This window comes from Molossus molossus, unplaced genomic scaffold (genome assembly GCF_014108415.1).
Source record: "Molossus molossus isolate mMolMol1 unplaced genomic scaffold, mMolMol1.p scaffold_m16_p_22, whole genome shotgun sequence".
Lineage (NCBI taxonomy): Eukaryota > Metazoa > Chordata > Mammalia > Chiroptera > Molossidae > Molossus > Molossus molossus.
The window spans coordinates 19,702,080-19,725,987 of NW_023425358.1; the positions used below are offsets into that span (position 1 = coordinate 19,702,080).

Here is a 23,908-nt window from a genome sequence, read left to right on the forward strand (position 1 = left end):
ATTCAAGTGGGAGGTGGAAGGTGATGTTTGTAGCAACTTTTCCTTCTTATGGGTTCTAAGAATGTTTTAACATCATATGCTTTGGTGTGAGTCTGGGAGTTTTCTGTTTTTCTAAACAAACTTAGAAATGTTAAGCTTGATTAATTGGGTAGCCCCCAAAAGCAAGACTTAAGTTGATGAAGAGTAAATTAATTTGTTTTTATAGCATTTTTTTATTTGAACCTATTCTCTAGCACCCCATAATACAGGTTAACTGGACACCATTTTGGTCTTTTCTAGATCATGAGCCTGAGGCACTTGGTTTTGGTTTTTATTACTTTGTATTCTATTTATTAGGGTGACATTGGTTAATAAAATTATGTAAGTTTCAGGTACATGTTTTTTTTCCTAACCAGATTGCATATCTGGTTAGTATTTTATCTTTTTATTTATTTTTTATTTTTTATCCTCACCTGAGGGCATTTTTCCCTTTTTTTTTTTTTTTTTTTCCATTCAGATAGAGTGGGAGGGAGAGAGAGGAAGAGAGAGAGAAACATCGATATGAAAGGGGCACATCGAGTGGCTGCCACCCACATGACCCAAGCAGGGCCGGGGGCAAACTGCAACCGAGGTACATGCCCTTTGTGGGAACCGAACCTGGGTGTCTCAGGACCACAGGCCGACGCTCTAGCCTCTGATCCAGACTAGCCAGAGCTGGTTAGTATTTTAGCTGAAGTGACCTAGAATGAGGTTTCCCAATTTCTGGTTTGGTTAGCTTTTTTGTTGTTGTTGTTAATCCTCACCAAAGGATGTTTTTTCCATTGATTTTCAGAGAGAGTGGGAGGGAGAGAGAGAGAAACATTGGTGTGAGAGAGACATTGATTGGCTGCCTCTTGCTTGCGCCGCAACTGGGGCTGGGGATCGAACCTGCAACCCAGGTATGTGCTCTTAACTGGAAATTGAACCTGCAACCCTTTGGACCGTGGGCTGACACTCTAATCATTGAACCATGCTGGCCAGAGCAGGTTTTTTTTGTTGTTGTTGTTGTTGTTTTTCAATATTCCGCCCTGTCTTGCTTTCCTTTTATCTATACTCTTGAGGGAATTCTGAGTTGTTGCTAAAGTCTGAAAATCTGAATTATCTGTGTTTTTCCTAGCCCTTGAACAAATTTCTCTTCTAAGAGGAAAAGGAGTGATTGGTCATCATACAAAGTCTTATTGATTGAAACCTGTTCCGTGTTCTAAATTCAATAGTAACTGATAAACATTTTATTTTAAGAGGCACAAAAAGCTCTACAACATTATATATTAATGTATCTTTAAGTGATTATTGGTTTTATTGTTTCATCTATAAAAGTAAAAGATTCACCCTAGCCGGTTTGGCTCAGCGGTTAGAGCGTTGGCCTGTGGTCCAGAGGGACCCGGGTTCGGTTCCCACTAAGGGCATGTAACTTGGTTGCAGTTTGTCTCCGGCCCTGGTTGGGTTGTGCGGGTGGCAGCCACTCGATGTGTCCCTTTCACGTCAATGTTTTTCTCTCTCTCTCCCTCCCACTCTATCTGAACAAAAAACGAAAAAATGTCCTCGGGTGAGGATTAAAAAAAAAAGTAAAAGATTCATTATTAAGGGACCAACCATCCTGTTAACTTTTTTTTTTTTTTTACATAGCCCTGTGTTTTTGTTTGTTTATTTTTCTTTATTGACTTTTTTAGAGAGGAAAGGAGAGAGAGAGAGAGAGAGAGAGAGAGAGAGAGAGAGAGAGATAGAAACATCAATGAAAGAGAACATTGATGGGCTGCCTCCTATATGCCTCCCACTGGGGATTGGGCCCACAACCTGGGCATGTGCCCTGACTGGGTATCGAACCAGTGACTTCTTGGTACATGGGTCGACGCTCAACCACCGAGCCACAGGGGCTGGGCTGTTTGTTTTTAAATTCTTACCGTAGGACATGCTTAGAGGGAGGGAGGGAGGGGGAGAGAGAGAGAGAGAGAGAACATTGATTTGAGAGAGAAATGTCGATCCATTGCCTTCTGTACATGCCCCAACTAGGGACTGAACCTGCAACCCAGGAATGTGCCCTGAATGGGAATCAAACAAGCAACCTTTTGGTGCACAGGACAATGATGAACCAACTGAGCCACTCTGGCTGGGCTACATAGCCATGTTTAATATGGAACTTGGCTTTAAAGAAAATAGGTTTTCTTCATAATTTTGTATAATGCTATAGAAACTGGCATTTTATTTTAAGAATTAGTACAAAGCTGAATATAGTATAAGATTTTTATCTGTAAGTGTTTTTTTTTAATTCCTACCCGAGGATATTTTTCTATTTATCTTCAGATAGAGTGGGAGGGAGGGAGAGAGAGAGAGAAACATCGATGTGAGAGGGACACATCAACTGGTTGCTTTCCTAATGACCCTGACCAGGGCCAGGGACTAACTGAAACCGAGGTACGTGCCCTTGACCAGAATCGAACCCACGACTCTTTGGTCAGTGGGCTGGCATTCTAAGTGCTGAGCCAAACTGGCTAGGGCTTATCTGTAAATTTTAAAAAAATCTTCAGTGTAAGTGTTCAACAACTTGATTAGGAGGTTTAAGACTCAAAATCATTCTTGTTCCCCTCCTTTCTCTTCCTGTCTTTTGTTTATTTCTACCTTGTTTCCACCTAAATTAGAAAATAATCTTTTTTGTCATCCTGCCTCCATTCCATTGATGGGCACATAAATGTAATTCTCCTTACTGGGAGATTTTCATCTTTCTGAGTGACTGGCATTTCTTAACATCCTAGGGCTCTAATTGAGTGTCATATGCCAAAGCTGTAATGATATCAAAACCTTTCCTGCTGTTCCACTGCCCTAACCTATTGCTCTTGTACTTTTGCTTCACTTTAGCCACACCATGTTACCATACGTGCCTCTTCCAGGCCTGGAAGCTACTTACAACACCAGCGGCAGCCAGATGAAGTAAGCCTCCAATGGTGCCTGACACATGAGGGCTTGTAGAGTGAGTGTGTGTGTGTGTGTGTGTGTGTGTGTGTGTGAGAGAGAGAGAGAGAGAGAGAGAGAGCGCGTGCACGCGCACGCTAGAGGATGGTGTGGATCAGGCATGGCATGAATCTGAACTCTTATTCTCCTTATAAACCAGATTGAATCTTAGATTCAAATGTATTTAATTAGTAGTAGTAACTAAGAATGTGTAATTAATACTAAATATGGGGAGAAAGTCAAAATCACTTAGCCAGCTCATTGTACCATAAGTTCCCTCTCAAGCTATTTTTGGTCATTTAGCCAACTTCAGTGCCTGGATGGAATTGATCTCATCTGCACACATTTCATTTGTTTCGTTCACTAAATGTCTTCTGCCTTCCAAAAAATCTTTTCCTTTTTACATTTTTCCTTATTCATTACATTTTCATTATTTCATTGCTCCATACCAATGAAATGGATTGACCACATTCTTGTAAATTTTTACATATGCAGACACAGGCTATGTCCAGATGTGACTAGAGAACAGGTTGACATGTCATTGCTGGAAAAAGGCTTCAACCCTACTCTGGATGTTAAGTTGAGTGTACTGAGGTAGAACGTGTATCCGCACCCATTTTCTCCTGTTCTTCTCTCTGTGCTGCTAGGCTAGAGCCTCCATTCCCTGCCTTGGTACCAAAGTCTTGCTTGGTAACAGACTCAGCTGTCAGCAAGCTCCTGCTTTCAGCCTCTGAGTTCCAGGTTCCTGGATTAGATGAACTAGATGGTGTGACAGCAGTGTGCCCCTGTCCACAAAGTAGCCCTCCAGAACAGAAAGAGGTAAGTGTAAAGTGCTGTTGGGGTCAGGTGACTGGCACTGGAGAGATGCCTATCAATGACTACAGATCACATGATAGGTACAGATGGGCCCCTGAGTATCTTTACTTATCACCTTTAACTTTGGCTGAGTACTGGAGATTGCCAAGATTACCAGGGAGGTTTTCTGTTTAGCCACTACAGGATACCCTGGATCTCTTCATCTACATTGTTTTCTAGATTCTTTTTTCTTGATGATGGAATTTAACAATGTTTAGAGAATTAGAGTGCAGAGCTGCTTCATACATTCAAAGAGGATGAGTGGATGAATTTTGGAACATTTGCTGTCTTCAACATATATTGATAACTCAATATCTGAGCAGAAAGTACAATTCTCTTTAATAATATAAAAGAAGGTAGTTGCTGAGAACACTGGTGGCAGGAATAAGAGGGGAAGCTTTGTCATACACTACTTATTAGAGTCATCTATAAACCGAGGAGGTGATACCTTGAGGATGAAGAAAAGGGACTTTATTTAAAATGTCTTACAACATGACCATCTTTGTTTTTAACACTTTATAGGTTGAGCAGCCAGAGAAGAGGCCAAAGAAAGTCTCACAGATTCGCATCCGGAAAACCATTCCTAAGCCAGACCCCAATCTTACCCCTATGGGCCTCCCTCGCCCCAAAAGGTGAGCTCTTTTCTCTAATACACGTAGCTTCACTTTTTGGAAAATTGTTTGGCATAATACAATAACCTTTCAGTGATCGTATACTGTTGAGCTATTATACTTCTAGGATTTCTCCAAGAGTATTCATTGGCAATGTGGCCAGAGATTTATGTGCAGAGATGGTTTAATGTGTTCCTAATCATTTGTGTTGAGGTCACCATGCCAGACATTGTGCTGACCCTTGGATACATAATCTCTCAGTTTGTCCTTCAGTGATGCTGGGAAGTAATCAGTTGTCATCCCTAGGTTTAGGTGACGATGCTGAGGCTCAGTGGTTAAGAAACCATAGTGTCAATCATGACACAGGTGATTTCTGTCTCACACAAGTCTTACCCGACTCCACAGCCCAATCTCACAACATTCTGTGTATAAAACTAGGAAGGGACACAAATGTTATGAGGAAAGTTTAATTTTTTTTTTTAATCCTCACCTGAGGATATTTTTCTATTTATAGTCAGATAGAGTGGGAGGGAGAGAAAGGGAGACAGAGAGAAACATTGACATGAAAGGGACACATCGGCTGGTTGCCTCCTGCACGGCCCTGAGAAGGGCCGAGGACGAACTACGACCGAGGTATGTGCCCTTGACCAGAATTGAACCTGCGACTCATTGGTCCACGTGCCAGTGCTCTACTGCTGAGCCAAACCGGCCAGGGCCAATTTTTTTTTTAAGTAAATGCCAGATCCATGTTATGGTCTGTATTACAGCCTTTAAAGATTTGTTGTTAATTCTCACCTAAGGATACTTTTTCACTGGTTTGTTTTTTATTTTTGTTTAGATAGAGTGGAAGGGAGGGAGGGAGAGAGAGACACATCAATTAGATACCACCTGCACAACCCCAACGAGGGCCAGGGATTGAACCCGCAACCCAGGTATATTTCCTTGACCAGAATTGAACCCACGACCCTTCGTTTCTCAGGCTAATGCTCTAACGGCTGAGCCAAACCAGCCAGGGCTAAAGGTTTATTTTTTTATGACAGAGACAATAGCTAATTCTATAAAGTGAAGTAGGAAGAAAAAACAGATTACTAAATTATGTATTTGGCATGATTCCAAATTATGTATTTAGCCTGATTCCAGTTTTGGAATTATAGATACTACACAGACATATAAAAATTTAAACATTTTTAAAAAGATCTTCAGAATTATATTTTTATGTGGTGGATCTCCTTCATTTCTCATTGGCAAATGGAAGCCTACCAGTAGTCCTTTAAGTCACCCAAAGTATGTTATTTAATAACCTTCCTGAGCTTTTAGAACTTATCTGTGAAATGTGAATAAGAATTCCCAAAGCTCGCCCTGACCGGTTTGGCTCAGCGGTTGGAACATCGGCCTGCGGTCCAGAGAGACCCGAGTTCGGTTCCCACTAGGGGCACGTATTTCGGTTGCATTTTGTCCCCGGCCCTGGTTGGGTTCTGTGTGTGGCAGCCATTCGATGTGTATCTTTTATGGCGATGTTTCTCTCTCTCTCTTCCTCCCACTCTATCTGAACAAAAGATGGAAAAATGTCCTTGGGTGAGGATAAAAAAAAAAAAAGAATTCCCAAAGCTCAAGATTGCTATATAGTCCAATTGAGAAAAAAATGTACTGTAGCTATTATATTGCTTCACATAACACATATGCAATAAACAATTAACTATTACTGTGGTGATGATTGACGTTCCACTTTTACCACATACTTTTCATCTTAATTTATTGTATTTTTATATTATAGTTTTATTATTGATCATTATATCATATGTCTTTTCAAGAAATATTTTTTAAATTATTTCAAATATCCTAGATGGAAAGTTCTGAAAAACCTTGTTTATACAAATAAGTAGTTGGGAGTGTAGCAAGTTTTAATATAGTAATTGATATATAATACCTTCAAATTCTTTCATATAATTATCAAAAAAATCACAATCATCTATCATGAAATTATAGTTAACGATTCATCACCTAATTTTTTTTTAAAGCAAAGAATCTAGCCCTGGCTGGTTTGGCTCAGTGATTAGAGCATCAGCCTGTGGACCGAAGAGTCATGGGTTCAATTCCAGTTAAGGGCTCATACCGCCGTTGTGGTTCGGTCCCCAGCCCTGGTCAGGGTTGTGCAGGAGGCAACCAGTCAGGCAACAAATTGATGTGTCTCTCTCACATAGACGTTTCTCTCTTTCTCACTCGCTCTCCCCCTCCCACTCTGTCTGAAGATAAATGGGAAAAAAATATCCTTGAGTAAGGATTAAAAAAAATCAATAAAAACTAAATTTTAAAGAGTTTTTTTTAATCCTCTCCCAAGGATATTTTCCCATTTGTTTTCAGAGTGGGAGGAAGAGATAGAGAAAGAGTAACCTCGATGTGAGAGAGATGTATCAATTTGTTGCCTCACGCATGACCCTGACCAGGGCCAGGAACCAAACCACAACCAAAGTATGTGCCTTTGACTGGAATCAAACCCAAGACTCTTTGGTTCACAGGCCGATGCTCTACCTGCTGAGCCAAACCAGCCAGGGAGCAAAAAAAATTTTCATTGGCCTAGTTTATACAAATGACAAAAATTAAAATATATGCCCTTACTCAAATGAGAGTCTAGTGTGAGATACACATATACATTGAATTGACATGCACACCAACAAAGGGCTATAACCTCACTATGAACCAGAAATAAACCTGTGTTCCTCCCCTTCCTCAACTCCCAAGAGGACAACAAAGGGAATTACCTGGTTAATCAGATTATGCCTCTATATCTCATTGCCAGTCTATAGGAAATACCTATAGTATTTCCCATGTGTTTAGGTCAAAGGAACATGTTAAATTATACCATGTAGATGTTATTTTTTAAAAATCTTGACTACCCTGGCCAGTTTGGCTTAGCAGTTAGAGCATCGGCCCGAAGACCGATGAGTCGCGGGTTCAATTCCAGTCAAGGGCAAGTACCTCGGTTGCAATTCGTCCCCGGCCCTGGTTGGGGTCATACGGGAGGCAGCTACTCAATGTATCTTTTTCACGTGGATGTTTCTCTCTCTCTCCCTCCCACTCTATCAGAACAAAATGGAAAAATATCCTCTTGTGAGGGAAAAAAGTCTTGACTGGGAAATCCACAGGCCAAATGACCTAGTTTCTTCAACAAATAAATTACAAAATGAAAAAGGAGACAAGCCCTGGCCAGTTTGGCTCAACAGTTAGAGCAATGGCCTGCGAACCAAAGCATTGCCAGTTCAATTCCCAGTCAAGGACACATACCTCCGTTGCAAGTTCAATCCCCAGCCCCGGTTGGGGTCATGCAGGAGGCAAATAACCAATGTGTCTCTCTAGCATCAGTTACTCTTTCCCTTCCTCCCTCCCACTCTATCTAAAATATCAATGGCAAATATCTTCGGGTGAGGGTTTAAAAAGAAAAAAGGAAGACAAAATAGAACACTAATAACATAAATTGGGACAGTATTAATTTGTCCTAGAAGTTCCAGGGACCTTGTGTTGTTTGGGAGAAGGTTAAAAATATTGATGTCCTTCAGTTTCTAAGTTCAATATACTCATAAAATTCTTGCCAACCACTGAAAGAATAGAAGAATGTATAATTTTCAAGCCAGGGTGATAAGAGAGACAGCGGGGAGTTGGGTGAGGAGGCAATCAATTAAAGAGAAGAAAGAGAAGCTGTAACCCTGACTGGTTTGGTTCAGCAATAGAGTGTTGGCCCATGGACCAATGAGTCACAGGTTCGATTCCGGCCAAGAGCACGTACCTCGGTTGCGATTCGCCCTGGCCCTGGTTGGGGTCATGTGGGAGACAACCAGTCGATGTTTCTCGCTTTCTCTCCCTCCCTTTTTCACCCTCTCTCTCCCTCCCACTATATCTGAACATAAATAGAAAAATATCCTCAGGTGAGGATTAAAAAAAACAAAAAACTTCTCGTTTTCTGTTTTTTTTAAATACAGTAGAAAAAGAAGCTGTAAAATAAGACAATACATATAAAATCATATCATTCTGAATAAGTATAAATGAACAAAATTTCATAAATTTAAAGAATGGCAGTCCAGTAAAGAAAATCCAGTACAGCCCTGGCCAGTTTTGCTCAGTGCTTAGAGTGTCGGCCCAAGGACTGGGGAGTCCCAGGTTCGGTTCCCGCCAAAGGCACGTACCTCGGTTGCAGTTCATCCTGGCCCCAGTTGGGGTTGTGCAGGAGGCAACCAATCGATATGCTCTCTCACTTCGATGTTTCTCTCTCTCTTCCTCCGTCTCTCCCTCCTGCTCTATCTGAAGATAAATGCAAAAATGTCCTCGGGTGAGGATAAAAAAAAGAAAGTCTAATACATGTTGTTCACATGAAACACATCTAAAACATACTACAGAAAGTTTGAAAGTAAACAAATGGGAAGGACAGTTAGGAAGCCAATCTTATCTCTTGTTAGAGAGCGTGACAAATTCATTTTGTTCTCTTTTCAGGTTAAAGAAAAAGGAGTTCAGTTTAGAAGAAATATACACCAACAAGAATTATAAGTCTCCCCCTGCAAACAGGTAGGTACATATGAGTAGGAAATAATAGATGAGGAGGTTTTCTGAAATGACATTGTAAATCTCCATTGCCTTAACTGCAGAAAGGGTATGTTCAGTTCTTCCACTATTGGGTCTTGGAAATTACTAGAATTGATATTTTCAGTTCCCAGCACTTGAATTGGGGTCAGTGGTGGGATGGAAAAGAAATGTGTATTGGGTTAGTTAGATACAGAAAATGTAGTCTCCTTTTAGTTTGCACTGGAATTTTTAGTGAATATGCTGCCTGTCTTCAGGACTAATAATCACTGATCTTCAGATATGAGTCCAAACCCAAATACAGAAAAGGTTTCACTTGGCTGCCTTTGGGTCTGAATTCAGTTTAAGTAATTGAACATTTCAATTCCTATTATGTCTAGGATGTAACAGGAGAGTTCTAGAATTTTAGTCTACAAGACAAACATTTGCTCTAAGATGTTTGTACAGGAGTGCTTATTATAGCATTGTTCATTAATAGGAAATGATTGGAAACCATCTAAAATGTTTATTAATAGAGTTTTGATTAAGTTATGATTCATCCTTGTAAGGAAATATACTGTATAGCCATTTTAAAAAACAAATCAGATACCTGTGTATTAAATTGAAGTAATCTTAGTTGTTGATAGGCCAAAGAGGCATAGTGCATAGGACAATGTATGTGATTTGATATGATCTGAGTAAAGAAAAAAACCAAAATGGAGGATATATGCCATGTGTCAGCAAGCTACAGGCCAGATCCAACCAGTGTTCTGCTTTCTTTTTCCCTTTTGACTTATAATGACCTGCAAACTAAGAATGATTTCTATGTTTTTTGTTGAAAAACAAAAAAAATATGTAACACAGACTTGCGTGGCTTATTAATTTTAAAATGCTTACTATCTGGGCCCTGGCTGGTTTGGCTCAGCAGTGAGAGCATCGACCTCGGACCAAAGAGTCATGGGTTCGATTCCAGTTAAGGGCACGTACCTCAGTTGCAGTTCAGTCCCGGCCCTGGTCAGGGCTGTGCGGGAGGCAACCAATTGATGTGTCTCTCTCACATCGATGTCTCTTTCTCTCTTCTTCCCTCCCTCCTACTCTATCTGAAAATAAATGGAAAAATATCCTTGGGTGAGGATTAAAAAAATAAATAAATAAAATGTTTATGATCTGGACCTTTACATGAAAGGGCTGACTTCTGGTAATGTATGCTTATTTATGCATGTATTACATTGAATGACTTTTGGAAGGATACACAAAAAAACTGGTGCTGGTGTGTTGCCTATTGGCAGCTGGTCTTATTTTTCTTTATACTTTTGTTCAGTTTTGATTTTTTCACTTTGTACATATAGTACATATTCATATACATGTTATATATATATATATAATTTTTTATACAAAAAAAATAGATACTGGGAAGGGGATTCAAGATGGCAGTGGAGTAGGGAGATCTTGCTCTCAATGCCTCCCAAAACCAAACTGGAATTTACATCTAAAATGAGGAACAATCACTCTGAAATACTAACTGGAGATTGTCCAAAGAGGAGACTTTTAAACAAAGACTGCAGAAGATGCACCAAGACTGGTAGGAAGGGCAGAGTCATGAAAAGGCCAGCCCTACTCCCAGGAGAGGCAGGCTGAGGCTAAGAAGGGATACCTCAGCTGCAGGAGGTTCCCCATGAGAGGTGAGAAGCCTAGTCCCCAGGCTGGGCTTCCCAGCCTGGAGCACCAGGAGACAGGAATAGCGCCTACAGTAGCATCTAGCTATGAGAGGTGGAGGGGTTATTACCTGTCAAGGAGAGATGGAGCCTCTAGAGTCAAAGCTATCAACGGGCTAGTGTGCAAAACATTTGTTTGCAGACACCCCGTATGCAGGCGGAGGGAAGGTACTGAGGACTGGAAGCACCTAAGGACAGTTAGGGGTGGCTGGCATTGGGAAGAGGCATGGGGGAGCGTCACCAGAAAGGAACCTAATGTTAGATCATCCTCCCGGTACCGCAGCAGCCATTTTTCTTGGGAGGAACTCCAAGCGGCATCAGCATAGGAAAAAGCAACTACCCCTCACCCTCCAGCATTCGGCTCTCCCAGACCTCTGGAATCCTCACCCCACCCTGCATTTTAAGACCCGCTGAGGAGTCAGCATAGCATAGACTGGGGCTTAGAAAGCTGGGCAGTCTCAGGGGTTGTCAGTGATGTGTTTTGGGAAGGGGCCATGGGAAGGGGCCACACCCATCTTCCACCCCCCACCACTTTTCAGGGAAACTCACAGGACTTCTGATAGAAACACACTTCCCCACCCTCCCACCCCCAGCCTCTGACAGACCCCACCTCTGGGCTTCATAGGCTCCACCCTCCTAGCTACTGCTCTGCCCTGCTGAGTTCAGGGGGAAATCCAAGACTGACTTAAGACTTTGACTCAGGGGCAGGGAGACACACCTACCATCTTCCCCAAAGTCTGAACAGCACCTCTCCCTCATGGGAAAATCCAGTAACCCCATCCTGATTATGCTAAAGCAGCGGTTCTCAACCTGTGGGTTGCGACCCTTTTGGAAGTCGAACGACCCTTTCATAGGGGTTGCCTAAGAAATAACAGTAGCAAAATTACACGTATGAAGTAGCAACGAAAATAATTTTATGGTTCAGAGTCACCACAACATGAGGAACTGTATTAAAGGGTCGCAGCATTAGGAAGTTTGAGAACCACTGTGCTAAAGGCTCTTTCAGAGACTAAGTGCTTTCTGTGTCTAAGCCTGACAGGCAGAGATGATCCCAGGGAGGCTTGGAATGTTGGTTGACCCTCCTGGGCCCTGTGCTTGTAAAAACCAGCCTTGGAATGCAGCTTCGTTTTTTCAGACACAGCTAAGCCCAGAAGAAGCAGAATACTGTGGATCGCTTATAGCTACAGACAGGTTGCTGGAAGGCCAGGAACTGACAGACCAAGTGGCCGGCTTCTAATAGCATTGGAGCAGGATCCAACAAGCTTCACTTTTTTCTTTATTTTTATTTTATTTTATTTTTACAGTTGTCTTTATTTTTTTAATCATTTTCTTTTCCCCTAATTATTTCATATTTCTTTCTTTCCTAATTCTATTTTCTTCCTTTTTTTCTTTGCTTATATTTTCTTTTCCTAATCTATTACTTTCTTTTTTTCTTCTTAATTTCTTCTTTTTCTTTTCTTTCATACATTTTCTCTTATTTTTCTTTTGGAATATAATTAGTCATATATATTTTTTAATTTGTTGATGTTGTTGGTGTGTTTTTTGTTTGTTTTAAATATGTTTTTATTGGCCCTGGCTGGTTTGGCTCAGCAGTTAGAGTGTTGGCCCACAGACCAGAGAGTCCCAGGTTTGGTTCCCACTAAGGGCACGTACCTCGGTTGCGGTTTGTCCCCAGCCCTGGTTGTTGTCGTGTGGGTGGCAACCACTCAGTGTGTCTCTCTCATATCTATGTTTTTTTTCTCTCTCTCTCTCTCTCTCTTCCTCTCTCCCTCCCACTCTACCTGAAGATAAATGCAAAAGTGTCCTCGGGTGAGGATTATAAACAAACAAACAAACAAAATATCTTTTTATTGATTTTTTTGAGAGAAAGAAACATCGATGTGAGAGAGATACATCAATTGACTGCCTCCTGCATACTCATCACCAGGGACAAAGCCTGCAACCCAGGGTTATGCCCTGACTGGGAATCGAACTGGGACCTCTCAGTCCATGGGACAGTGCTCAATCCACTGAGCCACTGTGGCTGGGCTATTCTCTTGCTGTTTTGCTTTTTTTTGTTCTGTCAGTACCTATACAACAACTTGCATGATATGGTCAGAGTTGAACCTCACAGTCAGTCAGCTTGAGGGTTGATCACACACACAAACACCCAATTACAGCCCATCCAGTATGACTCCGTGGATTGAGCATCATCCCATGGACTGAGAGGTCCTGGTTCAATTCCTGGTCAGGGCACATGCCCGGGTTGTGGACCTGATCACACAGATGTTTTTTTCTCTCTCTCTCTCCTTTCTCTGTAAAAAAATCAATAAAAACGTATTTTTTTTTAAAAAGACCCAATTACAACAGGAAGGCCCACATAATCCACACAAGGGACGTTCCTAGAGTATCCAGCTCAGGAGATCAAGGAGACTACACCACTAGGTCCCACAGGACACTTAACTACCTAAGGCCATCCCATGAAGACTGGAAGGTGTAGCAGTTCTACCTAATATATAGAAACAAACACAAAGAGCCCTGGCCAGTTTGGTTCAGCGGTTGGAGCATTGTCCTGCAGACCAGAGAGTCCTGGGTTCAGTTCTCGCTAGTGGCACATACCAAAAAACAAACAAACACACACACAAAGAGACAGCTAAAATGGGGAGACAGAAACAACCCTCAAATTAAAGAAAAGGAGTAATCTCTAGAAAAGGAACTAAATGAAATGGAGGCAAGCTGTTTACCAGATATAGAGTTCATAGTATGGTTATAAGGATACTCAAGGAATTTAGTGAAAATTACAAAGAACTTAGAACTACAATAGCATGGAAAAGGAAATAGAAACAATGAACAAGAACCAGTTGGAAATGAAGAATACCATATTTGACATGAAGAAGACATTGGAAGGAATCAAAATAGATTGAATGAAGCTGAGGATCGAATCAGTGACTTGGAAGACAAGGTAGAAAAAAACACCCAGTAGAGCAGCATAAAGAAAAAAGAATTTAAAAGCAGAAATATAATTTAAGGAAATTTCAGGACAACATGAAACATAACAATGTCCACAGCGTAGGGGTACCAAAAGGAGAAGAAATTGAGCAAGTAATAGAGAACCTGCTTAAAGAAATAATGACAGAAAACTTACCTAACCTGGTAAATGAAAAGTAACACAAGTTTAGGAAGTACAGAGACTCCCAATCAAGATGAACACAGAGAGCCCTGGCCGGTTTGGCTTAGTGATTAGAGCATCAGCACATGGACCAGAGGGTTGTGGGTTTGATTCCCAGTCAAGGGCACTTATCTGGGTTGCAGGTTTGATCCCAAGCCCTGGTTTGGATTGTGCAGGAGGCAACCAATTTATGTGTCTCTCACATCAGTGTTTCTCTCCCTTTGAGAGAAAAAGGGGAAACATCTGTAACAAAAATAAATAACAATTTTTTTTTTAATGTTTCTTTCCCTCTCTCCCTCCCTCCCTCCCTTCCTCCTACCCTCCCTTCCACTCTATCCAAAAATCAATGGAAAATTATCTTCAGGTGAGGATTAATAACAGCAAAAGAACACAAAGAGATCAACACCAAGACACATCATAATTAAAATGACAAATGTTAAAGACAATCTTAAAAGCAGCAAGAGAGAGACAGAAACTTTCCTACAAGTGAGTTCCCATTAGACTGTCAGCTGATTTCTCATCAGAAACACTTCAGGCCAGAAGGGATTAACACGAAGTATTAATGAAAAGCAAGAACCTGAATCTGAGATTACTCTGTCCAGCAAGACTATCATTTAAAATGGAAGGCAAGCCCTGGCTGGTGTGTCTTAATTAGTTGAGTGTCATTTCATACATTGAAATATTGCTGGTTTGATTCCTAGTCTGGGCACATACCTGAGGGGTGGACTTGATCCCAGGTGTAGGGAGTGTGTGGGAGGCAGCCAATCAATGTTTCACATTGATGTTTCTCTCCCTCTCACTTCCTTTCTCTCTAAAAAATCAATAAAAGTAGTTTTGTAATAAATAAAATAAAATTGAAGGTAAAATAAAGAGCTTCCAGACCAAGAAAAAGGCTAAAGAAGTACCTAACCACTAAACCAGCATTGCAAGAAATGTTAAAGGGAATGATTTAAGAAGAAGAATAAATCGAGAGAGGAACATAAGTATAAAGGGGAAAATGCAATAAATAAGTACCTATCAATAACCTTAAATGTAAATAGGTTAAATATTCCAGTCAAAAGACATAGGGTAGGTGAATAGATAAGAACACATGACCAAAAAGATTAACAAAGACTGAAAGTGAAAGGATGAAAAATATATATATTTCATACAAATGGAAATGAAAAAAGGCTGGGGTGGCAATGCTCATATCTGACAAAATAGACTTCAAAGCAAAGGCCATAAGGAGACAGAGAAGCGCCCAACCAGTGTGGCTCAGTGGTTGAGTGCCAACCCATGCACTAAGAGGTCGCCAGTTCATTTTTTAGTGAGGGTACATGCCCAGGTTGTGGGCTCGATCCCCAGTGGGAGGCATGCAAGAGGTGGCCAATTAATGTTTCTATCTCTCTCTCCCTTCCTCTCTCTAAAAAAAAATCAATAAAGAAAAAAAAAAAATTAAAAGACAAAGAAGGTCACTACATAATGCTAAAGGGACTGGTCCAACAAGAAAATATAACCCTTGTAAACATATGCACCCAATATAGGATCACGTAAATATATTAAAATCTTGAAGTGGACTTTAAGGTAAAGCTTGGCAACAATAGAGTCATAGGGAACTTTAACGCCCTACTGACATTACTGGATAGATCTTCCAGACAAAAAATTAATGAAACAGAGACCCTCAATGATGCACTAGTACAGATGGATTTAATTGATATTTACAGAACATTTCATTCCCAAAGCTGCAGAATATACATTCTTCTCTAGTGCACATGGAATATTCACAAAGATAGACCACATGTTAGGACACAAAATAAGTCTTCACAAATTCAGGAAGATTGAAATCATATCAAACATGTCAGTCACAGTGGCATGAAACTAGAAATTAACTACAATAAAAAGCTTAAAAACATTCAAACACATGGAGGCTAAATAGCACATTGTTAAACAGTGAATGGGTTACCAACAAAATCAGGGAAGAAATAAAAAACTTCCTGAAAATAAATGAAAATGAACACAAAACAACCCAAGATGAAAGAAGTTGTGAGAGGTAAGTTCATAGCATGCTGGCCTATCTCAAGAAACAATAAAAAGCTCAAATAAACAATTTAACCCTACAACTAAAAGAATTAGAGAACAAGAAAAGCCCAGCGTAAGTAGAAGGGAGAAAATTATAAAGGTCAGAGAAGAGCCTGGCCAGTGTGGCCAGTAGATTGAGCATCGTCCTATGGACTGAGAGGTCTTGGTTGGTCAGGGCTCATGCCTGGGTTGCAGGCTTGACCCCAGTAGGGGGCATGCAGGAGGCAGCAGATCGATGTTTCTATTTCTCTCTCCCTCTCTAAAAAAAAAATAACATACAAAAATTTTTTAAATAAAAAAGATCAGAGTGGAAATAAGTGACATAGAGACTAAAAACAAAACACAATACACAAGATCAGTGAAACTAAGAGCTGGTTCTTTCAAAAGATAAACAAGATTGATGAGCCTTTTGCCAGACTCATCAAGAAACAGAGAGAGGACCCAAATAAATAAAATTAGAAATGAAATAGGCGAAGTAACAACTGACAACACAGAAATAAAAAGGGTTGTAAGAAAATACTATGAACAACTATATGCTAACAAATTGGACAACCTGAATGAAATGGACAAATTTTTAGAAACAAAAATTTCTAAAACTCAATTAGGAAGAATCAGAAAACCTAAACAGGCCAATAAAAACTAATGACATTGAGGCAGTACAAACAAACAAAAAAACCTCCCTGCAAAGAAAAGTCCTCATCCAGACAACTGCACAGGGAAGTTTTACTAAACATTCAAAGAACTAACATCTATCTACAAACTATTCCAAAAATTTCAAGAGGATGGAAGACTTCCAAGCTTGTTTTCTGAGGCTGGTATTATCCTAATTCCAAAACCAGATAAAGACACTACTAAGAAAATTCCAGGCCAATATCCTTTATAAACATAAATGCTAAAATGTTCAACAAAATACAGTGATACCTCGGTTCTCGAACGCCTCGGTTTTCGACCAAATGGAGATTCGAGACACTTTTGTCTCGGAATCCGAACAAATATTTGGAACTCGAACTTCCGAGATGAGCCGAGTTGAGCCGAATGGCGTTCATTCGGCCCAGCGCGCCTTGCTTGCGTCATCAGTGTGAGTGCAGAGAGAGAGTCACGCTTTGTGGAGTCACGCTTTCCTATTGGTTTCATTGCTTCGGTTCTCGAACAATTCGGTTCTCGACCGTCCTCCTGGAACGAATTATGTTCGAGAACCGAGGTATCACTGTATTAGCAAATCAGATCCAGCAATACATTTAAAAAATTGTACACCATGACCAAGTAGGACTTATTCCAGGGATGCAAGACTGATACAATATTCACAAATCAAATGTGACACGTCGCATAAACAAAATGAAGGATAAAAATCACATTATCATATCAATAGACGCAGGAAAATCATTAAAAAAAAAAATCCAGCACTCATTTCTGATAAAGACTCTCAGCAAACTGGAAATAGAGGAATTATATCTCAAAATAATAAAGGCCATATATGACAAACCTACAGCCAACATTATACTCAATGGGCAAAAACTAAAAATGTTTCCCTTAAGATCAGGAACAAGTCAGGGATGTCTGCTTTCACCACTTTTATTCAACATAGTACCAGAAGTCCTAGCCACAGCAAAGAGACAAGAAGGAAAAAATAAAAGGCATCCAAATTGGAAATGATGAAGTAAAACTGATGTTTGCAGATGACATTATATTATTCATGGAAAACCCTAAAGACTTAACAAGAAAACTACTAGATATAATAAATGAATTCCGCAAAGTAGCAAGAAACAAAATTAACATCCAGAAATCGATGGCATTTTTAAAAACATTTTTTTATTGATTTTTAGAGAGAGGAAGGGGGGAGATAGAAACATCGATGTGAGAGAGAGACATTGATTGGCTGCCTCCTGCATGTCCCCTACTGGGGATCAAGATCATAACCTGGGCATGTGCCCTGGCCGAGAATCGAACCGGGACCTCTCAGTCTATGGGACAATGCTCAATGCACTGAGCCACATCAGCCGGGCATCAATGGCATTTTTTTTTTTTATCTTCACAATAGGATATTTTTCCATTTTTATCTTCAGATAGAGTGAGAGGGCAGAGAGAGAAAAACATTGATGTGAGAGAGACCCACCGATTGGTTGCCTCCTGCACAACCACGGCCGGGGACTGAACCGCAACCAAGGTACATGCACTTGACCGGAATCAATGAGAGAGAACATCAATTGACTGCCTTCAGCATGCCCCCACTGGGGAATTGAGCCCACAATCTGGGCATGTGCCCTGACCGGAAATCGAACAGGTGACCTCTTGGTGCATGGGTCAATGCTTAATCACTGAGCCACACGGGCTGGGCAATAAAAACATATTTTAAAAAATAAAGCAATCCCATTTATCATTGCAACAAAAACAATAAGATACCTAGGAATACACTTAACCAAGAAGGTATAAGATCTGTACTCAGAAAACTATAGGACATTGGGAAAAGAAACAGGAAAATGCAAACAAGTGGTAGCACATATCATGTTCACAGATTAGAATAATTAACATTATTAAAATGTCCATACTACCCAAAGCAATCTACAGATTCAATGCAGTCCCTATTGAAATATCATCAGCATAGCCCGACCAGTGTGGCTTAGTGGTTGAGCATCAACCCATGCACTAAGAGGTCGCCTGTTTGATTCTCGGTCAGGGCATGTGCCCAGGTTATGGGCTCGATCCCCAGTGGGGAGCATACAGGAGGCGGCCAATTGATGTTCTCTCTCATCGATATTTATATCTCTCCCTCTCCTTTCCTCTCTCTCTAAAGTCAATAAAGAAAAAATATATATTTTTAAAAAATATCAACAACATATTTCACAGATCTAGAACAAATATTCCAAAAATTTATGTGGAACCCAAAAAAACCCTGAGCACCCTCAGCAATCTTAAGAAGAACAAAGTTAGAGGTCTCACAATACCAGATACCAAACTATACTAAGTCATTGTAATCAAAACAGCCTGGTGCTAGCACAAGAATAGACACCTAGACCACTAGAACAGAACAGAGAACCCGGAAATCTACCCATGCCATAATGGTCAATTAATATTTGATAAAGGAGGCAAAAGCATACTATGGAGTTAAGACAGTCTCTTCAATAAATGGTGTTGGGAAAATTGGACAGATATATCCAAAAAGATGAAACTAGACCACAACTTACAACATAAGAATCTCAAAATGGATAAAAGACTTAAATGTAAGTTGCAAAACCACAGAAATCCTAGAAGAAAACAGGCAGTAAAATCTCAGCATCTCATATAGCAGTATTTTCACCAATACATCTAGTGCAAGAGAAACAGGAAAAAATAAACAAATGGAACTACATCAAACTAAAAAGTTTCTGCAAAGCGTAAGAAACCAACAAAATGAAAAGGGAACCCCCTGTATGGGAGAATGTATTTGCCAGTGATGCATCTGATGAGAAGTTAGTTTTAAAAATTTATTGAGAATTCACAACTCAACATCAGGAAGACAAATAATCCAATTTAAAAATGGGCAAAATGCCCTAGCTTGTTTGGCTCAGCATTTAGAGCATTGGCCCACGGACCAGAGAGTCCCAGGTTTGGTTTCCTCTAAGGGCACGTACCTCGGTTGCAGTTTGTCCCCAGTCCCGGTTGGGGTCGTGTGGGTGGCAGCCAGTCGATGTATCTCTCTCACATTGATGTTTCTCTCTCTGTCTTTCTCCCTCTCTTCCTCCCACTCTATCTGAAGATAAATGCAAAAATGTCCTTGGGTGAGGATTTAAAAAAAAAAAAAATGGACAGAGGACCTGAATAGACACTTCTCCAAAGAGGACATACAGATGACCAATAGACATATGAAAAAATGCTCAATGTCATTAATCATCAGAAATGCAAATTAAAACAATGAGATATCACCTCATACCTGTCAGAATGGCTAGCATCAATAAATTAACAGAGAAGTCCTGGCAAGGATGTGGAGAAAGGGAACCCTAGTACACTGCTGGTGGGAATGCAGACTATTGTAACTACTGTGGAAAGCAGTATGGAGTTTCCTCAAAAAATTAAAAATGGAACTCACATTTGATTCAGTGATCCCACTTCTGGGAATATATCCTATGAATCTTGAAACACCAGTCAGAAAAAATATATGTACCCCTATGTTCATAGCTGTGTTAATTACAATAGCTAACTAAGATGTGTGGTACATTTACACAGTGAAATACTATGTGGCTGTCTAAAAGAAGGATCTCTTACCCTTGGGACAGCATGGATGGGCCTGGAGATTATTATGCTATGTGAAATAAACCAGTCAGAGAAAGATAACTATCACATGATCTTACTTATATGTGGAATCCAATGAACAAAATAAACTGACAAACAAAAGAGATACAGAGGCCCAGCTGGTGTTTCTCAGTGGTTACGCGTGGACCCATGACCAAGAGGTCGCCCATTCAATTCCCGGTCAGGGCACATGTGAGCCAGATCCCCAGTGGGAGGCATGCAGGAAGCAGCCAGTCGATGTCCTCTCTCATTGATGTTTCTAACTTTCTCTCTCTGTTCATCTCTCTCTAAAATCAATTAAAAAATAAAATGTGGTCTATATATACAATGAAATATTCTTCAACCTTAAATAAAGAAGGAAATCTTGCCCAGTTGGTGTGGATCAGTGGATTTAGCAGTCCTGGTTAGATTCCTGGTCAGGGCACATGCCTGGGTTGTGGGCTCAATCCCCAGGAGGGAGCATGCAGGAGGCAGCCAATTGATATATCTCTCTCACATCGATGTTTCTCTTTCTCCCTTCCTCTATGTAAAAAATCAATTTAAAAAAATGTTTAAAGAAAAAATTTTTTTTTAAAAGAAGGAAATCCTGCCATTTGTAACAACAGGGATGAACCTGGAGAGCATTATGGTAAATGAATTAAGCCAGGCAGAGAAAAACAAATTTTGCATGATAACCACTTATATGTGAAATCCAAAAAAAAAAAAAAAGGAAACAGAGTACAATGGTGGTGGTTGCCAGGGGCTGGAGAGTGGGAGAAGTGGGAAAAGATATAAAAGGGTATAAACTTCCAGTTATGATTGGGGTCTGATGATACAATATATCACGTGGTCACAGTAGTTGATGATATGGTTTTGTATAACTGAAATTTGATGAGAGTAAAACGTGTGTTCACACACACACACACACACACACACACACAAAGAAAGTAAATAACTGAGGTGATGGGTGTGTCAATTAACTCCAGTGAGGGAATCTTTTCACAATGTTCAATTATATCAAATCACATTATATGCTTTAAATATATTACAATTTTACCTGTCAAATATACCTCATTAAAGCTGGAAAAAAATACACGTTAAAAAAAAAAAATAGATGCCGTCCAGAGGAAACAACTGAGTAAGGAGTGGTTACTGCAAGTAGTGTTCAGCCCATTGACTAGACGGGTTGCCATGTGAGTAGGTGCGTTGGTGATTCTGTTTTGTGTTCCACCTTTAGGTGTTTAGAGACCATCTTTGAGGAACCTAAGGAGCGAAATGGTACGCTAATCTCAATCAGCCAACAGAAGAGGAAGCGAGTCCTAGAATTTCAGGATTTTACAGTTCCACGAAAGAGGAGAGCTCGTGGAAAGGTCAAGGTGGCCGGCAGCTTCACCAGAGCACAGAAGGCGGCACTGCAGAGCCGAGAGCTGGATGCCCTTTTGATACAGAAACTAATGGAACTGGAGACCTTTTTTGCCAAGGAAGAGGAACAGGAGCCATCATCTGATTGTTGAGAAGCAGTTTGGTTTGAGAGTCTCAAAATTTGATGTTCCAGACCTCCTTGGAAGAGGTTGCCTAATTTTGCCCAATGCCCAAACCACTCAAAATGCAGTCCATGGATTTTTACTTGTTCCAAGGTGCAGCCTTTTTAGAAACTGGTGAAGGGGAGGGTCCTCTACTTTTACTGCTGAGTATAGAACCTCAGGAATGCTCCCTTTCTCCTGGAAGTGGTCCTGAATGACATCTGGCCTCCTGCCACACTCTGCCATCCATAGGAGGAAGACGCAGCATACCTTCAGTAACACTAGGATTCCAAGGACTCAAAGCATTTGCACGTCCATGTGAAAGTTCCACGTTGTTTACGGTGGTGCTAGACCAAGATTATTTAGAGATGTTGCGTAGGGAGGGGGACCTGGCATCCCATCCTTTGTGGTATCTCTGGCTCATCTCAGTAGTTGAGGAAAGATGAGCCTGTGGTGTTTTCTAATCCTTTGAGTCCACCTGCCCAGATCCTGGTGTGTGTGTGTGTGTGTGTGTGTGTGTGTGTGTGTTCCCATCATTTTTTTCTCCCTTCTGTGACTGTGGGTCACTAGTGCCAGAGGAGCCCATCCAGGCCCCATTTGAAGTAAGTTGCACTTTTTAATGTTGTGGTGTTATTTTCATTTGTTTTCTTTTTCTTTTTTTTTTTTTTTAATTGCTGCATGTTTGGAGCCTTTAAATGTGATTTTAGAACAATTTTTTTAAGACATCAAGGAGAAAGACATTACATGTCTTCAGAATAGATGGTAGACATTTGACCCAGTTTATCAGTGCATGGTTTGGGACAGTGGAGAGACATTTTTTCATTCACGTGTTTCAAGCAGTCCCTTCCCCGTCTCCGCCTTCTAGTGTAAGTCATTAGAGGGAGCACTTTTTTCATCTGGGTTCTCATTCTTGCCCACTAAGTAGATGTATTAATTTTAATGATGGACATAAGAGCAGGTTTCTCTCCCAGTCGGTGTAAAAGTGTGAGGATTGGGTGTGGTCTTTTGATGGGTTTTATTGGAAGTGTTGGTATGAAACAAAGTTGGGTATAACAGCCTGGGCAGTGGTACAGGCCGACCCAGAGTGTTTGCAGCTGTCTGAGCAACCAGCTCAGAGCAGGGAGAGGTGACACGCCACTGTTCAGACTCAGTAATGCGTTCTCGTGGTGGGAGCGTGAAATTCCACGGCCAGCCCTCTCAGAGGACACTTCATTGTACTCTGGGCTTCTGTGTCAAACCTACTGGATATGAAGAATGCCAGAGTTTGCTGAGCTGCTGCTTTTGAGCCCCCAAGAGTCTGTGGGCAGAAGGATGCTGTGTGGGTTAGCAGGCCCAGAGGTCTCATTCCTTTCCCACTAATCCCTATATGCCCTCACCCTGCTTCCCCTGCCTTCCTTCTCTTGTATTTTATCCTTTATTTCTCTCTCTCTCTTTCAAAAAAAGAGTTCAGAGAATTAACATTCCTTGGCTGGTGAGTGGGATACTAGACCCAGCCTCAGGACACTGGTCGGTCACCTCTTCCCATCCTCCTAGGACCACTGCTGGGGAGCAGCTGCCAGTGGGAACTGTCCAAGCTCCAGAGACACTTTCAAGTTAGTCTGTCAGAGGAGAATGAGTGGTGCCGCCCTGGAATGTGTCTCCTAGGTTTCTTTTGTTTCCCCATTTGTTGGTGGGTGGGCAGATGGGGTGGGTGGGGGTGGGTCTCTATGTGCCTTTCCTTTGCAGGTTGACAGTCTATGCCACACTGGAGCAGAAAAACCAACGTGAGCAGGAAAAAAAAGTGCCACGTCAGTCTTCTAGGCCCACTGCCTCAGACGTAGCATTTAGTAAGTTAAATACACATCTGGTAATCCATGGAGACTTCTAAGGCCATGGCAAATAACATTAGAAGAGAGCCAACCTTCCACACTGGCTCTGAGTGATGTGAACCAGATTCTGCCATTCTACATCCACTTTGCTTAGGCTGTATAGACACGACCTGTGTTTCACCTCAATACCTCTCCCTTCCTGGGACAAGGTCTGTAGACACTAAATGCTTCTCTCTGTCTTTTTGCTTTAGGGAGCGGGGTGAGTAATACATTGTGCCCTTGTGTAAATGTTTTTAGGGAACTACTACTGGCCAGCTTACAAACTCCCAGGGAGTCAACAGAGCCCTGTTAGCCAGCTCCATTGCCAGTGTAGACGAGTCAGCAATGTGGCATTTTCAACATTACAGAGATACAGCTTAACGTTTGCCCATTA

The 23,908-nt window shown here is 41.0% G+C and overlaps 1 protein-coding gene across 10 annotated transcripts in view; it reads left to right on the plus strand.

Moving 5' to 3' along the window:
• The window catches only part of PRR14L (proline rich 14 like), a 53,116-nt gene extending 30,805 nt beyond the window's left edge, over positions 1–22,311 (plus strand). For 9 of the 10 annotated variants that reach the window (XM_036276262.1, XM_036276259.1, XM_036276255.1 and 6 more), the window contains 5 exons: positions 2,872–2,943; positions 3,612–3,783; positions 4,342–4,451; positions 8,913–8,984; positions 21,382–22,311. In XM_036276262.1, coding sequence (XP_036132155.1) covers positions 2,872–2,943; positions 3,612–3,783; positions 4,342–4,451; positions 8,913–8,984; positions 21,382–21,658 — 703 coding nt within the window. In that variant the 3' untranslated portion in view covers positions 21,659–22,311. Of the gene's footprint in view, positions 1–2,871; positions 2,944–3,611; positions 3,784–4,341; positions 4,452–8,912; positions 8,985–21,381 lie in introns of those variants that run through there. The other variant, XM_036276264.1, reaches the window with a different exon arrangement.
• The last annotated feature ends 1,597 nt before the right edge of the window (positions 22,312–23,908 follow it).